The sequence below is a fragment of the Leguminivora glycinivorella genome, chromosome 3, assembly GCF_023078275.1.
Source record: "Leguminivora glycinivorella isolate SPB_JAAS2020 chromosome 3, LegGlyc_1.1, whole genome shotgun sequence".
NCBI lineage: Eukaryota > Metazoa > Arthropoda > Insecta > Lepidoptera > Tortricidae > Leguminivora > Leguminivora glycinivorella.
The window spans coordinates 12,894,032-12,921,894 of NC_062973.1; the positions used below are offsets into that span (position 1 = coordinate 12,894,032).

Consider the following 27,863-nt stretch of genomic DNA (forward strand, 5'->3'; position numbering starts at 1 on the left):
TAGGCGCCTTTTCACCATGACGTTGTCACTCCATTAATTTTCTTTTGTACAGAGTATCGTCTTACATAACCATGGTTTCATCTACAGTAGCAATTGCATTCAAAAAACTCGCTACGCGGTGTCTATGCTGGTCTCAAGTTTCATGAACTCACGGTTTTTCACTCATCTCGCTGTAAGCACGATAAAAGTTTGGGCACTAACCTAGCACTAAACACCGTAAAAAAACCTACAGCCAACAGACACCTAAAGAAACTATACACCAAAAAAGTGGAATAAATGACGAACACAATGATATCCATACTTTTTTAAACTCTTCCGCCATATTTGTCAGGCCGGAGACATTTGGACCGCACCTCGTATTATCAACTCATGACAAGCCATAGAAAATGACTTTAACAATACCGAGAGGCACGTTGCTGCTAGTACTGTTGCTAGTAACAACAATTAATTCATTCGCAACCTTGCACAATTCCTATGAAAGCTCAGCCTCACATCCAGATCTTCTGGAAGTTTGGATCATTTTATCTTCAGATATGTTTCAGCTATTCATAAGAACCATACAGCTCACTTTCTATTTTTTTCCGAAAAATCATGTGGCGTATTTCTAATCAATTGCTTACAGTTACTTATCAACGCTCCGTAGAATGTTGTCGTCCGCAGTTGTTCCTCATACTTGCTGCAGTGTTCGTACAGTGTGGGGTAGAGGTACTTGAGCTCCGCGTGGTCTACCGTCGGGAAGAGGTGGTGGAGATAATGGTCGCCGAACCGCGTCAGAGACTTGAAGTGGTTGCCGGCGTAGTCGATCCTCTCCACCACAGTGTCGAGCTGGTGAAGGCCCCAGTCAATGTACTCGGCCCTGGAACATTATTTTGTGTGTTAGTCACCATCATTGGCCGTAGAGTCTACTATCAAACAGTGTCAGGTAAGGTGCATTAGGGTAATTCCGAAAGTCGCATAAAAATTACCATTATTTCCATCAAATCAAGATTCCCATTTCGGAATTACCCGAGCATTTCTGTCCTTCGTAATTACCCTAATACGCCGTAAGCCTGTTACTAAGGTATTGTATGTTAGTAACTTGGTAATTTCTAAGGAGATAATTCTATACCTCCTCAGCCCTAATGTCTAAACAGTCTTTTAAGCGTAGATAACCAAAATATTTTAACGGGGACTAAAATAAATAATAATTATCATTTCGAATTCCCTTTAGAATAACTTTTATTCAACGTGCGTAGTTTCATAAAAGGTCATTTACATAAAAAGTCCAGATTATGTACATATATTTTTTGTCTGAATGATCGTTTTGATTCGTGAAATATTATGCATGACATTAACTTGGGTGAGTACTTGCAGGTCCATAACTGTATCGGGATGCCCATTTCGGTGTTTTTTTTTTTTCAGTAGGGCCCTTCGGTTTCCTAGTGCTCATCATCACGCTTGCTCCTTTGACTCTCTGAGACGTTTTTTTTTTGGGATAGGAGGCACACGAGCAGACAGGTCGCCTGATGGTAAGCAATAACTGCCGCCCAACTGCGGTTTCGGGTGTCCAAACACCAGAAGTGTTGGAGGTGCGTTGCCGGCCTTTAAGATGGGTGTACGCTCTTTTCTTGAAAGTTTGAAGGTCGTATTGGTCCGGAAGTACCGCAGGCGACAATTCTGCTGGCATAAGTTTTATGAAGAACTCCACTTCGGACTGTATTTTAGACACATGATATTTAGATTACGACGTAACTTTGTAACAGACCCAGAGCCCAGGCCCGCCAGACCTTCCTCAAATTCTCAAGGATGAAACTTTGGGACAATGTAGAGTTCATATCAGCGGTTAATGTGTGCATATTTTCTAGTTCGGCCCATCGGCCAATTTTTTGCTATCAAGTGATGAAGGTGAAAAAAAAAGTGCTTACTTTCCTTAAATTCTCAAGGCTGATTTTTATATATGTGTTAGAGCACGTTGTTAGAAATTGGTTATCATCAATGCCAGACCGTTTCCGCCGGCCATAACTTTTACCAGACGCGACAAAGTTGGCAAAAAACGACTCTAACTTACCTCATTTTCTCAAGCCTGATTTTGATATATGATACGCAGGGACCTATAACTAGACCGTTTGTAAGCAGCCAGACCAATCGGATGGACCCAACTAGAGATGGGTAGTGAGTAAATACTCAAGAGTAAATATCGAGTAAATACTCAGTATTTACTCAAAATACCCGTATTTACTCGTTTTTACTCAAATTGGTGGGTATAAACTATTTCGCGTGCTGAAATGGAAATACAAATTAGAAATATTGGTGTATTTTGTTATCGGCTACTAAGTTTAGTAATCAAATTTATATGAATTTTATTTTAAAGACGTGCTCTCCATACATGTAACTATTTTTCACAAAAATAAAATTCTGAAATTACCAGTGTGTTATACATCATCTGATAGGTCTTTAAAAATGAATTGAATGTTTCTAAAAAAGTTTTTTAATAATATGAACAGTTTTGGAATAAAACGATAATTAAGGCCGAAATAATGTTTATACCTTTATAACTTTCGAATTCGTTGTTGGAAAAATATCCAGAAACCGTCAAATTTTTGCTCATATAATACAAAACACAAAACTAGTACTTTAAACGTCATCAGCTGAGCCATTTTTGAGTTTTCTTTAGAAAACCCTTAATAAAAGGTCGTAAGTGCCACATTAACAATCACTTCCGAACGTCATGCCGTTATCTAGAACATCAATTTAATTTAAGTATCATACTTTTACTGTGAATACCTGCTTTTTTAAAACAAAACTGCTATCTAAACATATCACTATTTTTTTCTCACAATGATTACCTCATTTTCGACAAACTAAGACTCCCATAAGCTTCTAATAATATAAATCTCATATAAAAATGTCCACACAGTTAAAATAAACAAGATTAAGTACTTAAATCTCATTTTTTAAATTATTTTTAGGTAACAGTTTCTACTCACCCAAATGAGTAAATACGAGTATTTACTCGGTGCTTTGAGTAAATTACGGGTAAATACTCAGTATTTACTCACCCCTACCCATCTCTAGACCCAACCATCCGCCAGACCGACTTAAAGTTTCGATATGAGCATTAGTAGAATTGAAATATTCCGGGTCTATAAAAGCTAAAAACTTGAATTTTCTACATTAAGCTACGTGTATAATGTATACTTGACGTAATAAGCGACTTTCAAAAATTTTACTTCTAAGGAAATAAAAAAATGAAAGTTTATATGTGGTGCAAGATTAATTTTAAGCTATGAATTTTATTTACACTGCGTAAGTACATGTGTATTTTATTATAAATATAACTTTTACCAGACGCGACAAAGTTGGCAAAAAACGACTCTAACTTACCTCATTTTCTCAAGCCTGATTTTGATATAAGATACGCAGGGACCTGTAACTAGACCGTTTGTAAGCAGCCAGACCAATCAGATGGACCCAACCATCCGCCAGACCGACTTAAAGTTTCGATATGAGCATTAGTAGAATTGAAATATTCCGGGTCTATAAAAGCTAAAAACTTGAATTTTCTACATTAAGCTACGTGTATATTGTATACTTGACGTAATAAGCGTGTATATTGTATACTTGACGTAATAAATATGAATATACAAGTTTACAAGTATTATTATTATGGTACAGATAACAGTGTGAACAAACGACAGTCGATTTAAGTGATATTGCTCTACAAAATCTGTATAAATCTACACGGCCATATAAAAAGGACTAGCCATAATTTTGCACAGTGAGTTTGATGTCAATAATGAACAACTTTTATAATGAGACCAATAAACTTTTATTATGTACTTACGCAGTGTAAATAAAATTCATAGCTTAAAATTAATCTTGCACCACATATAAACTTTCATTTTTTTATTTCCTTAGAAGTAAAATTTTTGAAAGTCGCTTATTACGTCAAGTATACAATATACACGTAGCTTGATGTAGAAAATTCAAGTTTTTAGCTTTTATAGACCCGGAATATTTCAATTCTACTAATGCTCATATCGAAACTTTAAGTCGGTCTGGCGGATGGTTGGGTCCATCCGATTGGTCTGGCTGCTTACAAACGGTCTAGTTATAGGTCCCTGCGTATCATATATATCAAAATCAGGCTTGAGAAAATGAGGTAAGTTAGAGTCGTTTTTTGCCAACTTTGTCGCGTCTGGTAAAAGTTATGGCCGGCGGAAACGGTCTGGCATTGATGATAACCAATTTCTAACAACGTGCTCTAACACATATATAAAAATCAGCCTTGAGAATTTAAGGAAAGTAAGCACTTTTTTTTTTCACCTTCATCACTTGATAGCAAAAAATTGGCCGATGGGCCGAACTAGAAAATATGCACACATTAAACGCCGATGTGAACTCTACATTGTCCCAAAGTTTCATCCTTGAGAATTTGAGGAAGGTCTGGCGGGCCTGGGCTCTTGATCTATAACTACGTAACTTTAATTGATGCAAGGCAACACCACATAATTGATAGGTACAATTTTCAATGGATTATTCAATGTTTTGTCAGTGACAATTTTCAATGGTTTGTCAATGACTAAAATCCTCCTTTCATATTTAATTGCACCTTATGAATGTTGTACACTGCGACATTTTGATACATCGTTTCACAATCATTTCAATAAATATCTGAATTAATTCCTGACACCTCTCGCTAGCTGGTGGCCTATCGGTAAGAGAGTGCGACTTTCGATACGAAGGTCGCGGGTTCGAACCCCGGCTTGCACCAATGAGTTTTTCGGAATTTATGTGCGAAATGTCATTTGATATTTGCCAGTCGCTTTTCGGTGAAGGAAAACATCGTGAGGAAACCGGACTAATTCCAATAAGGTCCCTTCGGGTTGAAGGTCGGAAGGCAGTCGCTTTCGTAAAAACTAGTGCCAACGCCAAATCTTGGGATTAGTTTTCAAAGCGGACCCCAGGCTCCCATGAGCCGTGGCAAATGCCGGGATAACGCAAGGAGGATGATGGTGACCTCTCGCTATTTTGGAATATGTGCGCGCCCACGCAATATAAAATTTTTTATTGGATTTTTTTCACATGTAGGTACGATTTTGTCGGCCCCCTTACCATAAATTTGGTGCCTAGAGCGGTCTCTCCACTTGCTCTACCCTTAATCAGCTATACATTCTTTCACCTTTGCAAATTAGTTGAAAAAACGTACACATATTTATGATCTCGACTGTACCTACTATTAACGGCTGTAGCACAAGTTTTTTTTAATTACATTTGAGCATAATATTTAAGTAGGTATTTATATTTTACAACACATTTACAGGTACTCATATTTATATGGGTATAGGAAGTTGGTGATGTAGGTAGAATTGCAATTTACTTGTTTTAAATTTTTGCTGTACTTGGCGAGGGCTCGCCCTCATATCTATATCCATACATAAAGTCGCGCATGTATTTTTCAGAGCACACGAACTCGTTTCAGTGCAACTGTTGGCAAAATTATGAAGGGGTTGTCAGCCTATTCGTCCAGACCACAATGGAACCCATATCCTATAGTTGAATTATACGACTCCCACCATGTAAGGAAATGGGGTAGTGAGATTTTCAACCCATCACGACATCGGGTATCTGTATAAATTTACATAGACAGGTACATGGATTTATTTACTGTAAATTAACTGCAAATATAACTTGGTAATCCCATATATTGATATGAGATTACAAATTATGCAGTTGGTGTATCTGAAAACCTGGAATGAAATTGCAACATTTTTTAATTTTTGTGTGATTTATACACTAAACACTAACTGCATTCTAAATTTGAAGCTTCCAAGTGTACTAGAAGTGTCTTATTATCGTTGATGATCGTATGTCAGTCAGCCAGTGAGTGACAAAACTAAGAAACTTTGGCTAGTAATTATTCCTAAACTATTGGTTCAAATTTAATGAAATTTGGAATATACCGTGTTTATACAATGACTACTTGGGTGCTGAAAATTGAGGCTTCTAGTTTTATCCAGAACGGAGCAACAGGGGTTTGAAAATAGTCTGAAATGCTTCGAGAAAAGGATGGTACGGCCGTGCCTCTTTTTGCTCGACTTGGCGGGGGCACTGCCGTGCCTCCAGATACTTGAATTTAACGTCTAATCTGGGCACTACATTAGGAATCAAAACATTTAATAGCAAATAAAAATGCAAATGTGAACACCAGAAAACCAACCAGTACCGGCCAAAAAAAAATTATAGGAGTAAATCAAGGAAATAACCGTCTCAAAAGGATTATGAGTTTAAAATAAAAACGCGTCATTATTAATCACGTTTTATAAAATAAACGAATAAACTAAAACCAGTATTAAAAACGTGATTAATTCTTGTTTTTAAAATTTTCGAAACATGTTTCCGAAAAATTTAACGACTTTTTTACTTTAAAACTAGTAGGTATTTTTATACACTTGTATTTTGTCCCTAGCCCAGTTTCTGACTCCGCCATGACATGGCGGACTGTTTGCTTAACATATTTTATTATCCATACTTCCATACTAATATTATAAATGGGAAAGTGTGTGTGTCTGTTTGTTTGTCCGTCTTTCACGGCAAAACGGAGCGACGAATTGACGTGATATTTTAAATGGAGATAGTTGAAGGGATGGATTCGCTTTTCGGTGAAGGAAAACATTGTGAGGAAACCGGACTAATTCCAATAAGGTCTAGTTACCCTTCGGGTTGGAAGGTCAGATGGCAGTCGCTTTCGTAAAACTAGTGCCTACGCCAAATCTTGGGATTAGTTGTCAAAGCAGACCCCAGGCTCCCATGAGCCGTGGCAAAATGCCGGGATAACGCAAGGAGGATGATGATAGTTGAAGGGATGGAGAGTGACATAGGCTACTTTTTGTCTCTTTCTAACGCGAGCGAAGCCGCGGGCATAAAGTAGTTATTTATATTGTAATAAAAATATGTAGTAGGGGTCCGTTACTGTTTGCTAAATTTCCTCTAATATAAGGGACTAAGGGTTCTGTATCTATCATACCTACGTCTGGGTCTGGGCTTTTTATGTAAATTAACATTTATTTCTTTAACCGCCTCCCAAATCTCAAGTTTCAACTTCAAGTCATTCGACTGTATGTTTTTTTTAAATGTTTGTTCCACGATATTTCCGTCGTCACTGGACCGATTTTGATTTTTTTTTACTCTAAACGACAAACAAATAAGAACTAAGTTACAGTGGGGCAAATCTCGACTTGGGGGACAATTGTAACTAGTCCATTTTTTTCATTATCGATATAAATGATGTACACTAATTTAGCTAAAATATTATGCGCCTTGCTCGTCCGTACAGAAACGTACGATAAAAATGCATTATGACTAATACTAGGTTATTTTGATATCAGTGTAAATTCTAACTGACCTGTCCTGTCGTTCAATTTACGATTAATTGTTACAGGTCTTATAGAATACTAATCAGAATAGAAAATCAAGGTTAAACGTTGTTTTTCCTTATTGATTCTTTGAGCTAGTAAACAGAAGCAGCAATAAGTTCTGGCCTTTGTCTTGACCTTTCACAATTTGCAAGTATAATTACTCATAATGCTGCTTATGACGGAAGGAACTGAGCGCGTAGTAACTATGAACATTAACACCATAATATTAGGTGTGTAATTTTCAACTATTTTTTTCCATCCTCTTAGTTTTGTAAAAGTGATTGAAAATTGAATGATGAGAAACAGCTACAAAGATTTACATATTAAAAATGCGCCAAATAAGTTCCCTTTTAAGAAATCTGTACGTTCTTTCTTTGCTGGTAGAATGAAGGATTCCTAGTTGTTTTTATATATGTATGTATGTATGTATGTATTTTTGGAAATATTAATAATATGTAACTTCTTATGTGGGTAACTATGTAAAGTTTTAGTAATATCATCACCCACAATATCTCTGCTTTGCCTAAAGGTTGACTGGTAGAGAATGCTGTCTGGCATTAAGTCCGCCTTTTGTACTATAAGTTTTTCTTTCTTTGTGTACAATAAAGATTAAATAAATAAATAAAGATTTAAGTAGTGTTAAAAATCGAATTCTTGATTTCGTATCCAGAAATACGGATGCTACGGAAGAATCCAATTCTACGTCTTCAGTGCTGGAGCTCGACAGTATCACGCTGGGATGTGACCATTACGTTGTAGTCCTCTCTATGTAATTTTTTTCTAATTTCTGTTTAATTTTGTAGTTTTTGTATTTTCTTTTCAAGATCACTTCCAGAACGCCCCCTGTTGCGCTGTACTGGAGCATCATCCCCTTTCCCTTCAATTGTTAGCAAATTCGAAATTAGCTTACCTAGGTTTGTCACCCTCGAAGAAGTTCTCATGAGCATGATGGCCCGCAGTCAGACCGAACGTCACAAAGAAGAAGCTGGCGAATACCAGCGTAGAAAACCAAACTGCCAGCGTCCAGTGCAAGGGGAGACCTCCAAAGTACCACATCCACGTAGGCACTAGGAACGGAATGGCGTTGGCTAAGGTTAGCCGCTTGCCTTCGAGCCCTATGGCGCAGCATACGAATCTGAAATATTAGAAAAAGTTATGGTAATGTTAATTCATTAATAAAACTATGCGGTACTTTGCAGGAATTAATATTAATTCAAACATAAATGTTATTATTTTGTCCATGAAATAAGTAGTAACGTGCTAGTATAATCTGTAATCTTGTTATGAATAGTATTAGTCCCATCAGTAAATAGTTGTAACAGTAAGTACTTTTTACCAGAATAAATAAATAAATAAATAAATATTATAGGACATTCTTACACAGATTGACTGAGCCCCACGGTAAGCTCAAGAAGGCTTGTGTTGTGGGTAATCAGACAACGATATATATAATATACAAATACTTATATACATAGAAAACATCCATAACTCAGGAACAAATATCTGTGCTCATCACACAAATAAATGCCCTTACCGGGATTCGAACCCGGGACCGCGGCGTAGCAGGCAGGGTCACTACCGACTGCGCCAGACCGGTCGTCGTAGAAGGTAGGTTTCATTAGTTACATTAGATATGTATTTAGATACTTGCATTATTTAAGGGATGTACCAAACTGCAGTGGCGGGGCGTCGATACAACTCGATTCCCTACGGGTTCCCTAAAATTCTCCAGTATCTGTAAAAGTTCTTACAAATAGATCCCGAAACCCCTCCGGCTTTATCAACGAAAATTGTCACAACAACCCCACTGCCAAACTGGTACTTAGATTTCAGCAAGAACTTACTCCTTCGCCATTATCACCACCATTGCAACTGAGTACACAATGGGCCAATACAACGCAGCCAATTTCTCGAGTAGCGACTTAGTCCTGTACGGCAAGTACTGCATAAACGGCTCCAGCACACTCAGCTCGATGTCTTGAGCCGTGTTCGTATGCAAGTGATGCGACATTGCGTGGGATATGCGCCAGTCCCTAAAATAAATAGAAAAATCTTTATTACAAAAATGATGGGTGCTATTACATTTTGCGAGTTGCAGCTCCTCATTCGCAACTAACTAGTTGCGAATGAGGAGCGACTTGGCCGCGAATGCGAAATGTCTTCGCCGCAAGAAACTTTTACTCTCCAAACTACAAGCTACATCTGAAAGCCTACTGCTTCCCTGGCATAATATGAACGATTTTACATGTGGTGCATCAACCAATACAATAAATTATAGTTATGTCGCTTAACTTCAAACTGGTAAATCCATTCTGCTTTAAGGTGATATAAATATCTGAAAAAGAATCAACCTTATAGCAGAGTGGATTTACCAGAGTTTGAAGTTAAGCGACACAGTTTTAGTCATGTATTTATAAATACAATGTTTCTATAATTGAGCGCAAGAGCGTACCTAGTTACTCACCGGAAACTCGCACTATCATTTGCAACAATGTGCAGTAACTAATAAGGAATAACATCAAAATTGTATAATAATTACCAGCATTAATTTCAGCCAAATTGTTGGTTATGGCTTGCCTAATCATTACCTACTATGTTGCTTACACGTGTGTATACACAGGTCAACACAGGTTATACGTGTAGTAAAATGCAATATGTGCTAGATAATCTCTATACAAAAGCTGGTCAAAAGGTGTATGTTAGTGATCAAGTTTCTGAGACATTAGGTCAAATCACGTACACAATAATGAATGTGGTCACCTTGAAAAGTCGAACATGCTTTGAAGTTTGAAATTTAAGGTTTGATTTATATCTACGAATTGTGTCTGTCACCCAGAGTCATGTGACCCACATAGGAGGTCAGACCCTCCGCATCGAGGAAAGCAATGCAAGAAGGAGGATACTTACGAATAGGACGATCCATTGAGGTTGAATATGTACATTCTCCAATTATCCCGTCTATGGAAATAATTATGAGAAGCGGTCACAAGGCTGGACAGAATATATCCACTGGCCGGGATCAAAGCTAGTCCCACCCAAATGTTTCTGCTCATCATCCAACATGACAGTGAACTAACAGCAACGAAAGCAACCAATAAGTTGTCGGTGACAAAGTCACTTCGCTTTCTAACGTCCTTGGGAATTTCATTTAGCTTCTCAGCCACCTTTTGCTTTAAGGTCTTGTAGAAACCATCTTCTGTGAAAGTGAACGGAGAGTTCCTTGGTGCGTCAGTTTTCTTGACGAAGTATTTGGGCAGCTGTTCTTCGGCGACGCCTTTCAGGTGGTGTGTTTCGAAGGCTTCTGTTATATCAGTTCCCTGGAATTCAAAAATATTTTTTTAGAAATGGTTCGGGTATATTGACCGTGATTCCAAATTATTTAGTTGAATATGACGTATATTTTTATTCCGGTTATGTAAATTTATAGAGGTGGGATTTAATACATTATTCGTACAGGTTTTTTGAATAAGCCGGTTTATAATAATGGTTACTTGTATGTTATTATACCAGTAACGTCACACAGGGCCTGTCTCATAATCCTTATTTAATTACCTGCCCGACCTTCGCTCCGTGCCGAAAGTTGGTATAGTCTCGCTTCGATCGTAACGGAGCGTAAGCGGTTGGCATCTTGGATAAGCACCCTGATCTACATCGACTTAATAGTTAAGTATGTTGTATAAACACTGGGAAATCAAAATACCAAAAAATCTACTTTACCTGTAATAACTTGCAAGTCATGTTTTAAGTACTTAATGTGTGTTATTTTAAGTTGAAAAAGAAACCATTACAGCAAGCCATCGAAAAAGTTAAGACAGAGCTAGAAATAAATATAAAAGAGCCAACAAAGATAAAGTTGTCAATAGAAAAGGATTGATGCCATTTTAATTGTATGTGTGTTGTTTCTATTAATAGTATAGTCGTTAATAACCGTTCGATGATAATTGACTTTTTTTACTTATCTGTAGCAAAAACCGATGACTTACCTATTAATAGCATTGTATAATACGTAAACGGACTACGGAGTCCTATAATATTGATTTGTATATATTGACTATACAGTAGCGAGACTCGAATCAGGTGTCAGTAATTACGCAATTTATACCTTTTTACTATGTAAGTATTTCTTCATACTTATGTCTAAACAGAATTGAAACCGAAATCTGATATCCAACTCCCAATAGAAATTTTAGTGTTTCTGTTTTGGCACGGCGGTTCGGTAATTTACCAACGAGAAGAAGACATCATCCGCGATACCAATATTAACCGAAAATAAACATATGAACATGCTTTTAACGTCAATTTAATACCTTAGTAACTGTGATCCACTGTGTACCGCCCGGGTGCACGTCCACAAAGCTGGTCAGGTCGTAGAGCGAGTCGTGTATCCTCCACAGGCCCTCAGCGCCGTCTTGCAGGCGCTTGCCTTTCAGCCATTGCTGAGCAGTCTTGGGCTCATCTTCGCGCGTTACGGGGTATTCTAAATGCGGAAAGCTGACTTGTCGTCGATCCGTTGATGGTTTTTCAGAGTTCCGTGCCATGACTTGAAAAAAAAACCTGAAAATTAAGGGCAAAATTTGACATAAAAATCTTTTCAGAGAATTATTTCTTGCTAGCCTCACATACTGCAAAAGTCGAACAAAAAAGACCAAATTTCCGTATTAGTGACGTTCGTTTTCGGCATTACCAGGTAGATGATGGAAACCAATACCTACTTAATCTATTTATGCTAGTACTTATTTTTAAATGTATTCGTTTCTTACAAAAATATCGACAATCTTATCAATTCTACTTATAGGTATGTAGTGATATAATAAAACCCTTAATATTATAAGCAATAGTAACTGTAGTGGCTGAGCCATATATTTGACCTGACTTGTCATATAATACATTGTTTTTTATGACTGGTATGGTGACATTGTAAGTTCTGTGAGACGGACAGGTGGTTGTCTGTAGGTAAATTTTGCTTTTGTATCATGAGTTGTAGTTTTCTTGATATATTATCCTATTTGTCATATATTTCGGAAGAGTTAATTTACATTTTGCGTCAGTCTATGGTATAATAAATAACGGAGATTAGATTTTGACTAGTTTCAATCAAAAACATGTGACGTTGTCTGGGTAAAGGGGCCTTATTGTCGATGGCGCTTACGTCTCACGGCGTCGTATTTGTATACGGACATCGATCATAATGCCGTAAGCGCCATCGACAATAAGGTCCCTTTACCCAGATAACGTCACGTATTTCTACAGATAACCTGTTTTTATTGATTTCCGTTAACTTTAAGGGAAGGTTCTTTAGTTCAATTACAATTAAGTTCTCTAAGAAACAAGTGTCATAACTCTTACTGTTATCGAGTTATTCAAAAGTTAAATCCAATGGCTCTATGAGTGCAGTACGGTTTTTATAACTGCCTAGTGTGGCAGTCAGTGGATGGCGTGAAGAAGAAGTCGAGATATTTTTTTCTAAAATTTGAATTTATAACATATTCAAATAAAATAAAATAAAATAAAATAAAATAAAATAAAATAAAATAAAATAAAATAAAATAAAATAAAATAAAATAAAATAAAATAAAATAAAATAAAATAAAATAAAATAAAATAAAATAAAATAAAATAAAATAAAATAAAATAAAATAAAATAAAATAAAATAATTCCAATAATTAATTCCGTGAGGAATGGAGAAAGGAAGGGGAGGCCTTGCCCAGCAGTGGGACACAATATAGGCTATTTAAAAAAAAAAAAAAAAATAAAATAAAATAAAATAAAATAAAATAAAATAAAATAAAATAAAATAAAATAAAATAAAATAAAATAAAATATTCAATTTTGGTCGGTCCTTATGACTGACTTACAAGTTCTTCACGCCATCTACCGATTTATGCCATGACTGATGATTTATGATTTTTGACATGTGCCGTCAGGTAGGTACTTGGCACTAACATTAATATTATTCTTGAGGGTCTCTCACACTTATTTATTAATTTATGATGTATGAAAACGATGATTTTTTTTTCGAATTTACGAGTAAGTAACTAAAATATTCCGGGTGGTTCCTGATAATAAACCTAACGACGTGTCGAATATAACGGAAAACAAAAAAAAACACGCTTTATAATACACGGTCAAAGCCAATACTTTCTTAGAATTACGTATTCGTATACTGTTCAACTGTTAACAAAAGTGGTCCTAGGCTAGGGCGATTTGAACTTTAAATGTTAAGAATTAAGATAGGTACGTAAAATATTTCTTGATACGATGTTTATTGATATGTTAATTCCGTACGTTTATTTAAGAATAAGTTTTTTTTAAGGAATATTTCGTCCCCTTACTGCAAATACCGACTATGTGCAAAAAAGTGATTTTGAGATATTGCGATTTTAATATTTGAAGGTACGATTTCATATGATAACATGAAAAAAAAAATACTATTTGTATACAGCATTCTACAGCCCGTATTGTCTTGTTTAATACTTAATCGTAAAAAATATCCAGGCTGTATTTGATTGCCGATAAAACAACGATTTAAAAAAAATAGTAGCAAACTTAGTTGGTTTTTCCTGTAGAAATAAAAATGTGTATATTTATCTTATTTATACATGGATGGTGATAAGCAATAATGTGTCAACCCACAAAAACTAAAAAAATGAGATTTTAATGCCATGTTATAGCTGGATTTGGGATCATCCACATATTACGTCACACCAAATTTCAGGTTTTTGGACCCCTCCCCCCCCTATGTCACGCTTTTTTGTATCCCTTTAACAGGGCTTGTCACATTTAGTATGACCCCCCCCTCCCCCTTACACTGTGACGTAATATATGGATGACGCCTTTTTAAACTTCTATTTGCAAAAATGACCTTTTCATTTTGAAAATTTTCACTATCCCAAAAGTATAAAAATAGGATAACACAAATGCTTTATCGTGTGTTGCCTGTTTTGCATTAATGTGTCAAGAACCTTAACTTATTATAGTAATTGGCAGAAGATATATTTAAATTACAATAATGTGTTATGAGGGTTGACTCAACGATTTTTTTACACTTGACTCATTCTTGCAAAACGCAAAAAATGACATAGTTACCCACTATGAGACTTGAATGATTATTGCAAAATGATATTTTATTCGTTGTTTTATGCTACGACCCGTGTTATAAAACATAAGTCATTATTGTTAAATTATATTCGGGTCATAAATTGTTCGTTTTTGGTGTAAGTACCATAACACTATATTGTAAAATATAACTGTTCATATTAATTTATGTTTGAATAAGTTATGACTTAGTCCATTAGTATATTTTTGCACATGAATGGTAAATTCAGTACGAAATTGAACATTTTAAGTCATGAATATACATATTCGTTATTATAATTTGCAAACATTTTTTACAAGTACGTGTTTATATAAAAATCTAATATAAGCTACTATTTTTTTATAATTACTAATTACATTAAGACGTGTTAATGTATGCATAAAAATATTGTTTGATTTTTTAATACTTACTGAATGGTAGTTTATTATTTTGTTAAAGATATTTTATGTTTTGTTCTTGTACAAGTCATGAGTTATTCATAATTTAAATGACGTAGTCTATTTCTTAGCGTAAAAAAATATTTTGTTGTATATTTTAGATAAGTAGTTTTTTTTTTAAGATGATTATTTGGTTTTTGTAACGATTTTTTGTTGAAAAAGCACAGATAATTTAAATATGTGTCTAGAAATGATCATTACTCTAATAGTTAATTTATAGTATTTTATTCAACAGGCGTTTAAAGGAGGTCAAGAAATATGAGTGGCGTACTTTCCACGAGTATTTTGGAGTCAGTTAAACACCATTGCATACAATACTTTTACAACGACCATGCACTTAGTTTTTAATAGTTTTTTTTTTAATAATTCTCGCGAAATTCACACTGTTTCCTGTATTGCAAAGGTTTGCACTGTCAGCTCAGCTGCCCAAAGCCTTCCCGCGCACGCACGCAGTATCGTTAATGCAATGCGTTGCCATGATTACAGAACCAAACAATGCGTTTTCAGTTTTTTCGATACGCACAATCCTGTAAATGACGAATAACAGTTCGGGAGTAGAAAAATCATTAAAAGGTTTGATAAATAAATAATGTATTGATTCCTACATACCTAATAACATAAGTGACCATGACCATGACTGATATGTTACTTAACACTTATAAAGTTAAAAATATGCATAGGTAGAGTATTTTACAACAACAATTTATGTGCTTTAACATGTTTATTTAAGACTCATAGATATTTTTAAACAATTAGCAAAAGTGGGTTAAGTATCATAACACAGTCTTGAAAAAGTTTGACGTCGTCGAACAAATCGCAATAAAAGAAAAGGGCATTATTTCGTCAAATTGAAGTTTGTTTTGAAATTAAGCTACAATAATCACTACTACTGAACGTATTATAGCTGAAAAACACAACAATCTATATAAAAACAATTTTTTTTAAGAGAAACACAAAAAAATGAGAAAAAATCTTTAGACGCCATTTTCTCAAAATGGTTGGCGTGTGGGTTGACACATTGTTGCTTATCAGCATCCACATATAAAGCAGTGTTTCCCTTTGATTAAGCTTTGCTTTTCATACATTTTACTTATGATTTGTAAAAAAATAAAAAATATACAAAAGTTTTGAACTTATTTCTCTCTTCTTCTTTGTCCTACCCTTATCCCAGTCTATCTGGGGTCGGGTCTTCCCGTACATTTGCGCCAAAGAATTCTATTTCGGGTTGTCTGTGGGTTAATGTTTTGTCTATGGATCTCTCTCTGCACGTTAGACCACCAAGTAGAAGGCGGTCTACCACTTCCCTAAGTTTTGAACTTATTTCAAAATATATTAAATATTCTCACAAACATAGGCGGTTTTAGCTGCAGGAAATATAGCTGCTCTAATTTTATGTTACAAAACTTCACTTATCATTGTTAATTAAAGTGGTACATTTGTAATAAAAAGTTTTTTAACATTACTAACCATTAATAATACTTTATTTGAGGTTTTGAAGGGTTATTCTCAAAAAAAAATTTTTTGAAAAAAATCCTCTTCAACCGGTTTTAGGAGATTTTTCACAAAATACTTTAACTGATTTCAGTAAAATTTAACAAAAAGTAACGCAATACCATTCGCTTGAAATCACAAAAAGAATTTTACAAATCGGTTAATGCGTTTTTGGGTAATAGCATAATATGCATAGGTACTTACTACATACTAGTTCACTGTCTCAGCAATCCGAAGTCCGCCATAATTTATGTTCAAAATTTCAGTATCCACACTGTTACATTTAATATAGGTAAATAGTTTTTGTACGCTCAATAACCTGAAGTAATAGTTTATTTAAAGTTTTGTAGTAATCATTTACGCCAAAGTCACTAAAATGTAGGCGTAGATGAGGTAATAAGTTAGAAAAAGTAATGTGTAACGGTAATTACATAGGTTTCTGGGGCGATTTAAAGCAATCAATATTCTTACGCCCCCAGTTACATGCAGTGTTTTTCATCACACTAGCAATAAAAAGAATAAAAAGTATTCACGGTAGTCCAAAATACAAATTTGAACACTCCCTTGGGAAAAATACGCCTCCTGGGTGGCTAGCCGAATGGCACAATCGCTCACGAAACGCTCACGAAACGAAGCGCTAGTAGATATCTATCTCTATCGCGCTTGTGTATTGGCGCGACAGAGCCAGCGGCGTATCGCTTTCGTTTGGCGTCGGAGAAATGCCATTCGGCTACGGGGCCTGATACGCTTACGTGCGATTGCACACTTACTGCGCAAGAGTGATAAAGAGTTATTAAACGACATGTTCATCGCTGGTGGAATTAGATACAAACACATCTGTAACACGGCTGACAATGCTAGACAAACTATAACTGAACTTAAGCCTGGTGACCACTAAGCTCGCCGAGTCGAATCTCATTAATTCGCCTTTTGCATTTCTTATGAAACTACGTCCATTAGCGACGCGTCGAATCGGTTTGATCGTTCATTGTAAATGTACGCAGGGCTAGATTCGACGCGGCTCGACTCCACCTAAGTGTCCTCAAGGCTTTATGCAGCCTTTATGACAGAGATTTCATACCTAAAGAGTACCATGGGTGGTTTCAATCACTTAATACTGCAGTTGGTGAAGTGGTACACAGTTGTGACATCTGAAGTCTACTCGTACCGTAGGTATGCTAGTAAGTAAAGTAAAGTTTATTCTATGTTAACTGTGTACATAAGATGGTATGATATACAGAAAATACAGTATCAACAGTTGCCCATTTCATATCATCTACAATATCAATATCATCTAATTACGAATACAGTTACTTTGGCGCAGTGAATTTAGTTTCGTAGGCCAAAATATTCCACTTCGAGTTGTTAAAACAATGATACATGTTATGCGATTACTCACAGACGTCTGAACCGATTTGTATTATTTATCGTAATTCAAAGATTAATTTAAGGTTATTTGCCAACCAGCTTAGGTTACCAAATTAAAATTAGTATAAATTAACTTTGCACTAATGCAATCCACAAGATTTTGTGGATAAAATGCAACTCTCTCGTCCGTTTTTGAAGAACTAAGAGAGCCTTTACCAGTCGGTGAAGTGGCAAAAAAAAGATTTGATTTAAATGTAACACTGTAATTAGTAACGGTCATCGAAGTTATGAAACATAAATTTAAACTAAATTCGATTCCTGTAGCTTAAACCGTTTGTGTTATTGTACTTAATTTTAACCGACTTCAAAAAAAGGAAGAGGTTCTCAACGCACGCTAATCACGAGAACATCATACGAAAAACGAAGCTTAATTTAACAGACAAACAATGGGTTATATGTATAAAGAAGAGAAATATACAAACATTTATTTCTACAGGAAAAACCAACTAAGTAGGTATTCGACTGTTTCATTAAATCGTATTTGATTGTCAACTAAATACATTCTGAATATATATACGACAAAGTAGTAAACAAAAAAATACAGGTTCTAAAATGCCATACACATAACGTACATTTATTCATGTTTTCATATAAAACTTGCCTTCAAACTTTAAAACCGCATTATCTCAAAATCGCCTATTTACACATAGTCGGTATTTGCAGTAATAGACCGTTATCCTTTCCTTCGTCACATTACATGCAAAACCAATTATAGTCCCTATAGAACTTTTTGGTAGAATGACATTGCTGATGTTTGTAAACAAACATCTTCTGGATTTTTAGGTGCACAAAACTCTATTTCATCGCCGAAGTCTTAGTCGTATTTGCACCTAATCTTTTTGGCAACAGCTTTTATCGCCGATTCTTTCAACAGTCTTCTCTCTCCTAGACGTTTCTAAAAACCCTTACTCGATGGACATATGACGTTTCATAACAGAGTTCCTATGACCAGTTGACCACCTTTCTGCTCCATGATACCATATTATTGCATTGTCACGTGATTTACACACGTGTGTAAAATTTCAGCTTAATCGGAAACTGGGAAAAGGGTCAACTTTAGCTTCTACTTTTTGACCCAAACTAACATACTAGGGCCATTTTTAGGGTTCCGTACCAAAAAGGTACAAAAGGAACCCTTATGGCGCCGCTTTGTCCGTCTGTCTGTCTGTCTGTCTGTCTGTCTGTCACATTATTAAATATCTCGAGAACTACTTATGCTATCGCTTTGAAATTTTGAATATTAATGAACATTGTTAACCTCTACAAATTGAAAGTATTATTTTTTAAATTTATTAATATTAATTGCAGAAAATGGCCAAAATGAAAGGGAGGCAAACTGAAAATTTCAAGTAACTAGGTCAAGTGGGGTATCGTTAGAAAGAGCTCAAACTGTACATATCAAAACTATTTTATATAATTTTTTGGTTGTGGAAAAAAATGTTTTTTGAAGGAAAAAGTAAAAAAAAAAATACCGTTCCCCCCTTATCTCCAAAGTTTACCAAACATGGCTATTATAATGAATATTACAGGAAAAATAAAATCTTACACGTATCTTGAAAACTTTTTTTTTAATTTATAAAAAAACCTTTCAAATTTACATTTTCAATTTCAACACCCTTGCGGGTGTTTATTGTACCTGTATTTTTTAACAAAATAACAATGAAAAAAGTTCACGCAATAAACAATTATTCCATAAAAATCATCTTCCATACTAGCTCACGCGCATTAGTTTACTCAATTTGCCGATTGATGTCGCTGTACGTTGAACGCTCATTTCCTACATGACCTACATCGCATTTTTCCTGATACAATGAGGTCGGTTCAGGAGCGTCCTTGCGACATGTCGTAAGTCGTAAACTATTGAAGACCTACTTAATCTTTCTGGTATATTAGCCCATTGGTTGACTGGTAGAGAATGTCTCAAAGCATTAAGTTCGCCATTTATACTTCTGTATTGTGCAATAAAGTTTAAATAAATAAATAAAAAAGTTTAAATATGGGTGCATTGAGATAATTTCGACATACAGAAATGCTCGGGTAATTTCGAAAGGGGAATCTTGATATGATGGAAATAATGGTGATTTTTATGTGACTTTCGAAATTAGACGACGTTCGAAATTACCGCAATGCACCCTACTTCAACAGCCGACAAGGTCAATACCCTGATTGCTATTTAAGCGGAAAAAATCGAAACTCATTTTTTTCGAACTACGAAATTTTTTCACTTGTATCACACTTAGGGTCATTAGTAACCCTATCAGCTGTTAAAGTATCACTCGGGACCTTTGCTACACCCTGTAGGTACCTACCGCAAATTCAATCTTATGGAAATTCAACATTTTAGGGTTCACCATACCGCAAAATCAACTTTCTGCAAATTCAACATTTTAGGATTCAACAAGCTGCAAATTCAACTTTATGCGATTTGGACATAAAAATAACTCAACAGAATGCAAATTCAACATTTTAACATTCAACATCCTACAAATTCAACTTTTTGCAAATCCAACATTTTAGGAATTCAACTTGGTGGTCCTGGAGGGACGAGCCTCCAGGACCACCAAGTTGAATTCCTAAAATGTTGAAATCCCGAAATGTTGACTTTCCCAGAATGTTGATTTTTTTCAGTTTCGCAAAATGTTGAATTCTTATAACGTTGAAATATTAAAAAGTTGAATTCTCAAAATGTATACTTTCAACATTTTCGGGATTTCAAAATTTTAGAAAGTCAAGTTTATATTCATGGAATCTTTTTTTAACATGGGTACTTTTTTTTGGTCCTAATAGGAGAAAAAATTTGTCCCAAGATTTCCAGACATTTTTGGGATTGTCCATCCCATTACCGATATAGCTATGAATAGTAAACGGAATGGAAAACAAATCTTGGGACAGTTCCTTTCTCCTATCAGGCTATTAGGATTAAAAGAGTCCGCGATTCTTTGAAGAAATCACATAAAAATTACCAAATAAACCAAATACCGTTTAACACTAAAGACCTACTTAATCTTTCTGGTATATTAGCCCATTGGTTGACTGGTAGAGAATGTCTCAAAGCATTAAGTTCGCCATTTATACTTCTGTATTGTGCAATAAAGTTTAAATAAATAAATAAAAAAGTTTAAATATGGGTGCATTGAGATAATTTCGACATACAGAAATGCTCGGGTAATTTCGAAAGGGGAATCTTGATATGATGGAAATAATGGTGATTTTTATGTGACTTTCGAAATTAGACGACGTTCGAAATTACCGCAATGCACCCTACTTCAACAGCCGACAAGGTCAATACCCTGATTGCTATTTAAGCGGAAAAAATCGAAACTCATTTTTTTCGAACTACGAAATTTTTTCACTTGTATCACACTTAGGGTCATTAGTAACCCTATCAGCTGTTAAAGTATCACTCGGGACCTTTGCTACACCCTGTAGGTACCTACCGCAAATTCAATCTTATGGAAATTCAACATTTTAGGGTTCACCATACCGCAAAATCAACTTTCTGCAAATTCAACATTTTAGGATTCAACAAGCTGCAAATTCAACTTTATGCGATTTGGACATAAAAATAACTCAACAGAATGCAAATTCAACATTTTAACATTCAACATCCTACAAATTCAACTTTTTGCAAATCCAACATTTTAGGAATTCAACTTGGTGGTCCTGGAGGGACGAGCCGACCGCAATATTTCGTATTTATGAACAAATCGCGATGATATGAGCAAGACGCACACACTTTATAATGTTAGTATGGATAAATTTACTGTGATACGCTACGGAGCATAAATGATTGTCACTCGGGCTAGCCCGCGCGATAAATGATAAAATATCAGGGGCCCATTTCTGGAAGCTACAAGTTACAATTTACAAGTGGTTGCCAATGTGTAACATGACAAGTTGGAAAGAGACTTCCGCCTGTAACTTGTAACTTTCAGTTTTGAGTGGCAGGGTGCAAAGCGGGTGGAGGGGGTAGCTAAAACGATCACAGCGCTCACTACGGCCAAAATTGACATCTTAGTCGCTGACTTACGCTGTCAAATCCATATTGCAGTAAACATTTTCATATCGTTTTTGAGATAAATTTAATATGGGCCTAGTAAAATTTGTTATGGTGAATTGTAATAACTTCAAGAAAAATATCGACTAAATTTTAGCTATTTCCAAGACCGTGGTGGAAAGGAAACCACCGTTTAAGTGAATAGTTGCCGTAAGAAGAAAAGTGTCGTCCAACCGAAGTTTTACTTAAAAGTTTAAAAATTTACGTGAATATAAAAGTTGCCGTAATTTAAGAAAAGTGTCCCAGTTTTTATTAAAAGTTCCGGTGAATTTATAGTGCAAATTTTATTGGAGTTAGAAAAGCCAACGTGGAAGCCAATCCCAGTTATGTTCCAAAATCATTTTATTTGTTTCCTTAAGTGTCCTGTGTACAAATCGAAACGAATTGACGAAAATGCGTAAATATCGAGGTTTCAATCGGACGAAGGAGCACGAGAACAATAAAAGCAGAAGTAGTCCATCCGCTGAAGGCTTGTCACATTTTAAATAAAATTCCTGAGAACTTATTTCATCGCATTGATGATTACATATTTGATGTGATATCTGCTAAACCTCCAATATTTTCAAGTAAATGAAACAAGTTTTTGTAATGTATACTATAATTAAAAGTTATAATAGCTAGTTTGTTTTTATTTTACAATAAACCCTGTACCCTGTAAATGATATTTATAATAGGTACCTATAGTTAGCCTATGAAAATGACATATCATAGCAGTGAACTGATCAACAATTTCAAAAGCCAATGATTTATTAATACTTTATTGCACACATAGGTACAAATGGTGGAAAAAAGTCTTCAATCTCTAGAAAATGCCCAGCTAGCACCAATTTCTTGTCTTTATTCATCGTCTTAGGTTGGAAAATTATTTCGTGAGCGATGGCACGAACCCCCGTTTTAGTCACCAGTTTGTTAATTTTTCACTGAAAACAACAATTTTAATGTTATTGGCGATAATGTTGTAACCACCATCATCCAAAATTGTCTAATATAGTAAAATAACGCAAGATTTCATTATTTTTTTCTCAATGTTTACTTACTGCCAATGACGAAGTTTGGTAAGTACGACAGTTAGCACTTGTAAATTGATACTTAACTAATTTTTACAAGAGCACGTGGACTACCGGCCGTTGACGACAGAAAATCTTCATCAGCATTAGTGTACTGCATAATAAGCTATCGATATTACACTTTAAACAACACTAATGAGCAAAAGAAAAATAAATTATTCACGACACGAGACCGCTAAGATGGCGCTCGAACCGGAAGACCCAGGTGTTGGTTACAATTAAATGTTCATTCACAACCCCTAAATGTCAATTCAGTCAAGGGTCGTTCGTAGATTGTAAAACAATAGTTGCCACTCTTGTGGCAAGGAGAAGGATGAAAACAATCTGTGTCAAATGTCCGTTTTCTTTTCGCTTCAATGGACACTTACCCTGCTCAAGTAAGCACAGTTTGACACTTCCGACGTTCGATTCTTTTGTTTGTTATTATTAGAATATTTAAGTAAGTACTATGATTTTGTTTATTGCGGGTATGTAATGATTTTTATTTTGACCTTTATTTTCTGCATACCGACTAAACGGCAATCCGAATCCGAAAAATATAGCCAGTTACTACTGTAGTAGCAATAAGTAGTACTACTTCTATGGTCATTTACAAACTAGATCCGATCTCCGTCATCCGATTTACTTCCGTCATTCTTTGGATCGGACGTAGTGCGAAACCGCTCTTACGAGTCTTACGACTTTTATTGGAAATGATAATCTTTAGTACTTAATAATATACAGGTGATTCATTGGTGGGTTTCGCAGAAAATGTTATCAAATTTTAAATGTTATGTTTCCCTGATAATTTATATTATTTTTTTATAATTATATTTCTTATTATTTTTTTTAAATTGCATCTGATGTCTGATTGAATTTGTTTTTTAGTACTAGGAAATTAATTGCTTACTTATATTCTGTCAAACAAGTCTGTCAGTAAATAAGAACTAAGAAAACTATAGGTAACCTTTTCTCTAGCACCCTAGAGAAAAGGATGCATATAGTTTTCTTTGTTCTTATTTACTGACAGACTTGGTTGACATAGTATATTATAATTATTAGATTTCAATACTGTGTACTGTAAATAGTTTAGTTTTACAATATTTTTTGACATTTGTATATTAGAATTGACATTTAGCATGTAAACGACTTGGTGATATTACTGTAAGTTTATTATGTGACTGAATAAATGAAATGAGTCGTGAGCAGGTGTGAACAGGGTACTGGGGAGGGTCACACTGAGCAACTTTCATAATGGGGCAACACTGAATTGATGACTTAATTGATAGGTACTTAATTGATAGCTAATTATTAATTACGTTCTAATTATGACTTATTGATGATCAATTAAGTCATAATTCAACTATGTACTCGTATCTAAAATTGCTGCGATCTTGCGTTGCCGTCTAATTAAACCAAGAAGTCTTCGCGGATAAAAAAAATTGAATAAAAGTGAACCAATATTTATAGAGGTAGATTGTAGAAACTCCTAGATGGTAACGTTATGACTTATGACGTTAATAATGGCACCACTTTTCCATTACGTCAATATATTTGACCGATGTCCAGGCTGGTGAACAATTATTGGTATAATTCTATAATTCTTTTAAACAATATTAAATTGTTGGAGCGAAGAAGCAGTATCACGGTACTGATCGAATGCCGAGAAGAGTACCTACGTTGGTACCTACTTATGTCTTTTTGACATAAGATGGTTTAGATCCTGCTTAAAACTTTCCGTATATTTTTTTCTATGCCGTTGATAAATAAATACTCTTCTCTTTCCGTACACAATTTTGTATGACGATGACGTTACCAGAATCGTTGTTGTTTACTTTACTAAGAAGTTTTTTTTCGTTAATGATGCGTTTTTGCAAGGCTTTAGTTATGTTTATTTATTACCAGCTTTTGCCCGCAGCTTCGCTCGCGTTAGAAAGAGACAAAAAGTAGCCTATTTCACTCTCCATCCCTTCAACTATCTCCACTTAAAAAATCACGACAATTCGTCGCTCCATTTTGCCGTGAAAGACGGACAAACAAACGGACACACACACTTTCCCATTTATAATATTAGTATGGATTACAAGTTCCTACATGATGAATTGGGCATTAATTGAATGGAAACCTTGCGCATGCAATTAGAAATCGCATTTAAATTGCATGATACGAGTATTTCTTAATCATGAAGGTACTCATTATAAAGGTATTGTGACCGTCATCAAATAACAGCGTTTGAATTACATGCTATCATTGTTTTCAGTTTAGAGTATCAGTTGGTATATGATAACAGCGATTTATTATTAATTGTTATTTATGTGACAAAGATATACGAATACGTTATTATTGTAAAGATAAAATATAGATAAGTAGTAGTAGTAGTAGTAATCACTTTATTGTGTACAACAGTTTATACAGGGTGCCCGGTAATTAATGGACAACCTTTTATCCACCAAGAGGGCACTAACCTTAAAGTCGATTTTCTGGACCAGTATAAGGTGCCCTCTTGGTGGTTAAAAGGTTGTCCATTAATAACCGGGCACCCGGTATACCATTTTTAGGAATAGAGATACATGATGAGTACATGATGTATGTAAGGTAGGTAAAATAATTAAACGCTCTCGTCCAATAATGAGATCAAAATATCACTTGGAATTTAAAAACAGAGAATTATAAAGATTTATAGGTACTTACGTATAAGAAAAAAAAAAGAAATGCGAATACCTACGTTGTTATTTATTGTTAAGAGAATACCTTTAAGAAAATAACGTAGTCTGGGTAAGGGACCTTATTGTCGATGGCGCTTACGTCCCACGGCGTCATATATGTATACGGACATCGCTCATAACGCGGTAAGCGCCATCGACAATGAGGTCCCATTACCCAGATAACGTCACATATATCGTAAGGTGCAGTGCATGCTATCATTCAATAGTGTCAGGTTAGAGTATTAGTTGAGCCTACTTAACAGTGAATAAAAAATGTTCATTGGTATACATTGGGGACAAATAAAGGTGAATACGTTGTAATTTATAAGAAGACATTTTTTAATTTATAAAATCTTTTTCTTTCTTTTAAAATGTATGTGTTGCTGTACGTAGATGGTTTCTGCAATAAACGTTTTTCTATTCTATTCTATTCTATTCTAAATATGTATATTCAGGCGGTCTAGCACAACTTGCGTGCTCGCGAGTTCATACATCGAGCGCGACTTCAAGAATCACTCAATCTTTTCTCTCACGGGCGACAGCGCAAGTTGTGCTAGACTGGCAGGTAATCAGAGAAATTCTTCTCTTATTGTAATCAATAATGCGTTTTAATTTCGGCTATTGGCCCAAAACGTCAGGTAGGTAAGTCGGATTGTAATGAACACACCGTATGTTGTTAAAATCTTATCGCTGGCCGTGGGCATTAGGCGTGGCAGGGTCATTGAGTAATATTCAATAAGATACTTGCATCATAGTTAAGTTATAAATAAATATACCGTTATATGCCTCGCGGAACATATAGCAATCATAATGTCATTCTTCAGGGAATTCCTAATAAGCATCAGATGAGCAATGCCGATAAAGTGAATTATAAAAAGTAATTATAATAAGTTAACACTTTAAATTCCCGCGTTTTATATACATATTCAAAGTCACTTATGGGTCCAACGCGACTAATTAACATTTAATTTCCGTTTTGAACATTCCGTGGCCACACGGCCAGTGCAACCTGAGTACACTGGCCGAAATTTTTCATCATTTTTATACATAGTAAATTAATAAATCAGTGTGAGAGACTCTTAAGAATAACATTCAAGTTAGTGTCAAGTAATTGACCTCAGGTGTCTAAAAAGTTAAAAAAAATCGTACTACACTTATTGAGCCATTAAATTTATTTTCTGAATAACTCGATAACATTAAGAGTTAACACTAGTTTCTTAAATAAATGAATTGTAATACACCTAAAAAAACCTTTCTTTAAAATTAACGGATATCAATAAAAAGCTATTTAGCTTTTCAAACCCTGGATGTTGTCTTAATAATTTAGAAAACAGTTTCGAAGGTACCCATAAATAAAATAAACTTTTTTCTTTTAATTTGTGTGGTATTTCTTGTTGTTTGTTTTTGTCATAAAATATTTAAAATAACATACATAAATGTGTAACACTCACCAGTTATTCAACAATCCTTATTCCCCCTTATACTTTTTATCACAGTTTTATATTTATTTGAAGTTTGTTGTTATAAACAACATGATCAACACCGCGCGCGTCGGTCGCCCGATAAACCGTAGCCTTGACTGTATGTGTAACGATTGCGCGGGAGTGGTTATACGCAACAGTTTTCGGCATTTTAACTTGTTTTTTTCTGATCGTCGTTTATTTAGTTCGTTTTGTACAGCGGTATAGCTAAGCTAAGCAGGTAAAATTTCTAAAATAATCTGCAGACGAAAGATTCTCATAACAAACAAGTTGGGCAAAGGATTCAGACAGGGCTGCTCAAACTTTAAAAAGTTTGTAAGTATGTGAAGAGGATACGGTAGCGAAAATGCTAAAATGAAAAGGAGCCCCCCTTTCAACTTGGGAATTTTAGTTAAATATACAAGTGTTATTATTAACTAGATTTATCGAAAAAAAATTGTCCATCACAACTGACATTGTGCGCTGCCATTGTGTTGACAACTCAGTCAAAAAAATCTTTAAAATCGAGGTTCCGCTCTCGACCCTTTCCTCCTTCAAAACTTAATCAATCGAAACGAAATTTGAGAATCTGAATAACAATGAAATAATCTATATCGGACTGTTTAGCTTTTTTGGTTAATTGTTACCAATCTTGAGTATCACACCTTTTTTGCGCCACAATGAAAAAGGTCGTTTTTAGAAGTTTTTGATTGGCTCTAGAGTCTTTAAAAAGCAGAATATCAAA

At 35.1% G+C, this 27,863-nt stretch overlaps 1 protein-coding gene across 2 annotated transcripts; it reads right to left on the reverse strand.

The window, feature by feature from the left end:
• Positions 1 to 362: 362 nt before the first annotated feature.
• On the reverse strand, positions 363 to 27,243 carry LOC125242745 (cytochrome b5-related protein-like). Of its 2 annotated transcripts, none has more exons than XM_048151668.1 (6): positions 27,108 to 27,243; positions 11,705 to 11,950; positions 10,305 to 10,714; positions 9,242 to 9,430; positions 8,308 to 8,532; positions 363 to 856 (listed from the first exon to the last, which is right to left on the reverse strand). In XM_048151668.1, exons 2-6 carry the CDS (start codon positions 11,933 to 11,935, stop codon positions 565 to 567), a joined length of 1,347 nt encoding a protein of 448 aa, XP_048007625.1. In that variant the 5' UTR covers positions 11,936 to 11,950; positions 27,108 to 27,243; the 3' UTR covers positions 363 to 564. The 2 variants fall into 2 exon arrangements, with proteins under 2 accessions (XP_048007625.1, XP_048007626.1); XM_048151669.1 differs by having other exon boundaries at positions 11,705 to 11,937; positions 27,110 to 27,225.
• Positions 27,244 to 27,863: the final 620 nt, after the last annotated feature.

Excerpts from the sequence above, each read along its gene's own strand:
- LOC125242745 (XM_048151668.1), bottom strand. The coding sequence starts at position 11,935 with ATGGCACGGAACTCTGAAAAACCATCAACGGATCGACGACAAGTCAGC. Across the intron at positions 10,715-11,704 it reads AGTGGATCACAGTTACTAAG|GGAACTGATATAACAGAAGC; the intron begins GTATTAAATTGA and ends TTTGAATTCCAG. Across the intron at positions 8,533-9,241 it reads GTGGTGATAATGGCGAAGGA|ATTCGTATGCTGCGCCATAG; the intron begins GTAAGTTCTTGC and ends CTAATATTTCAG.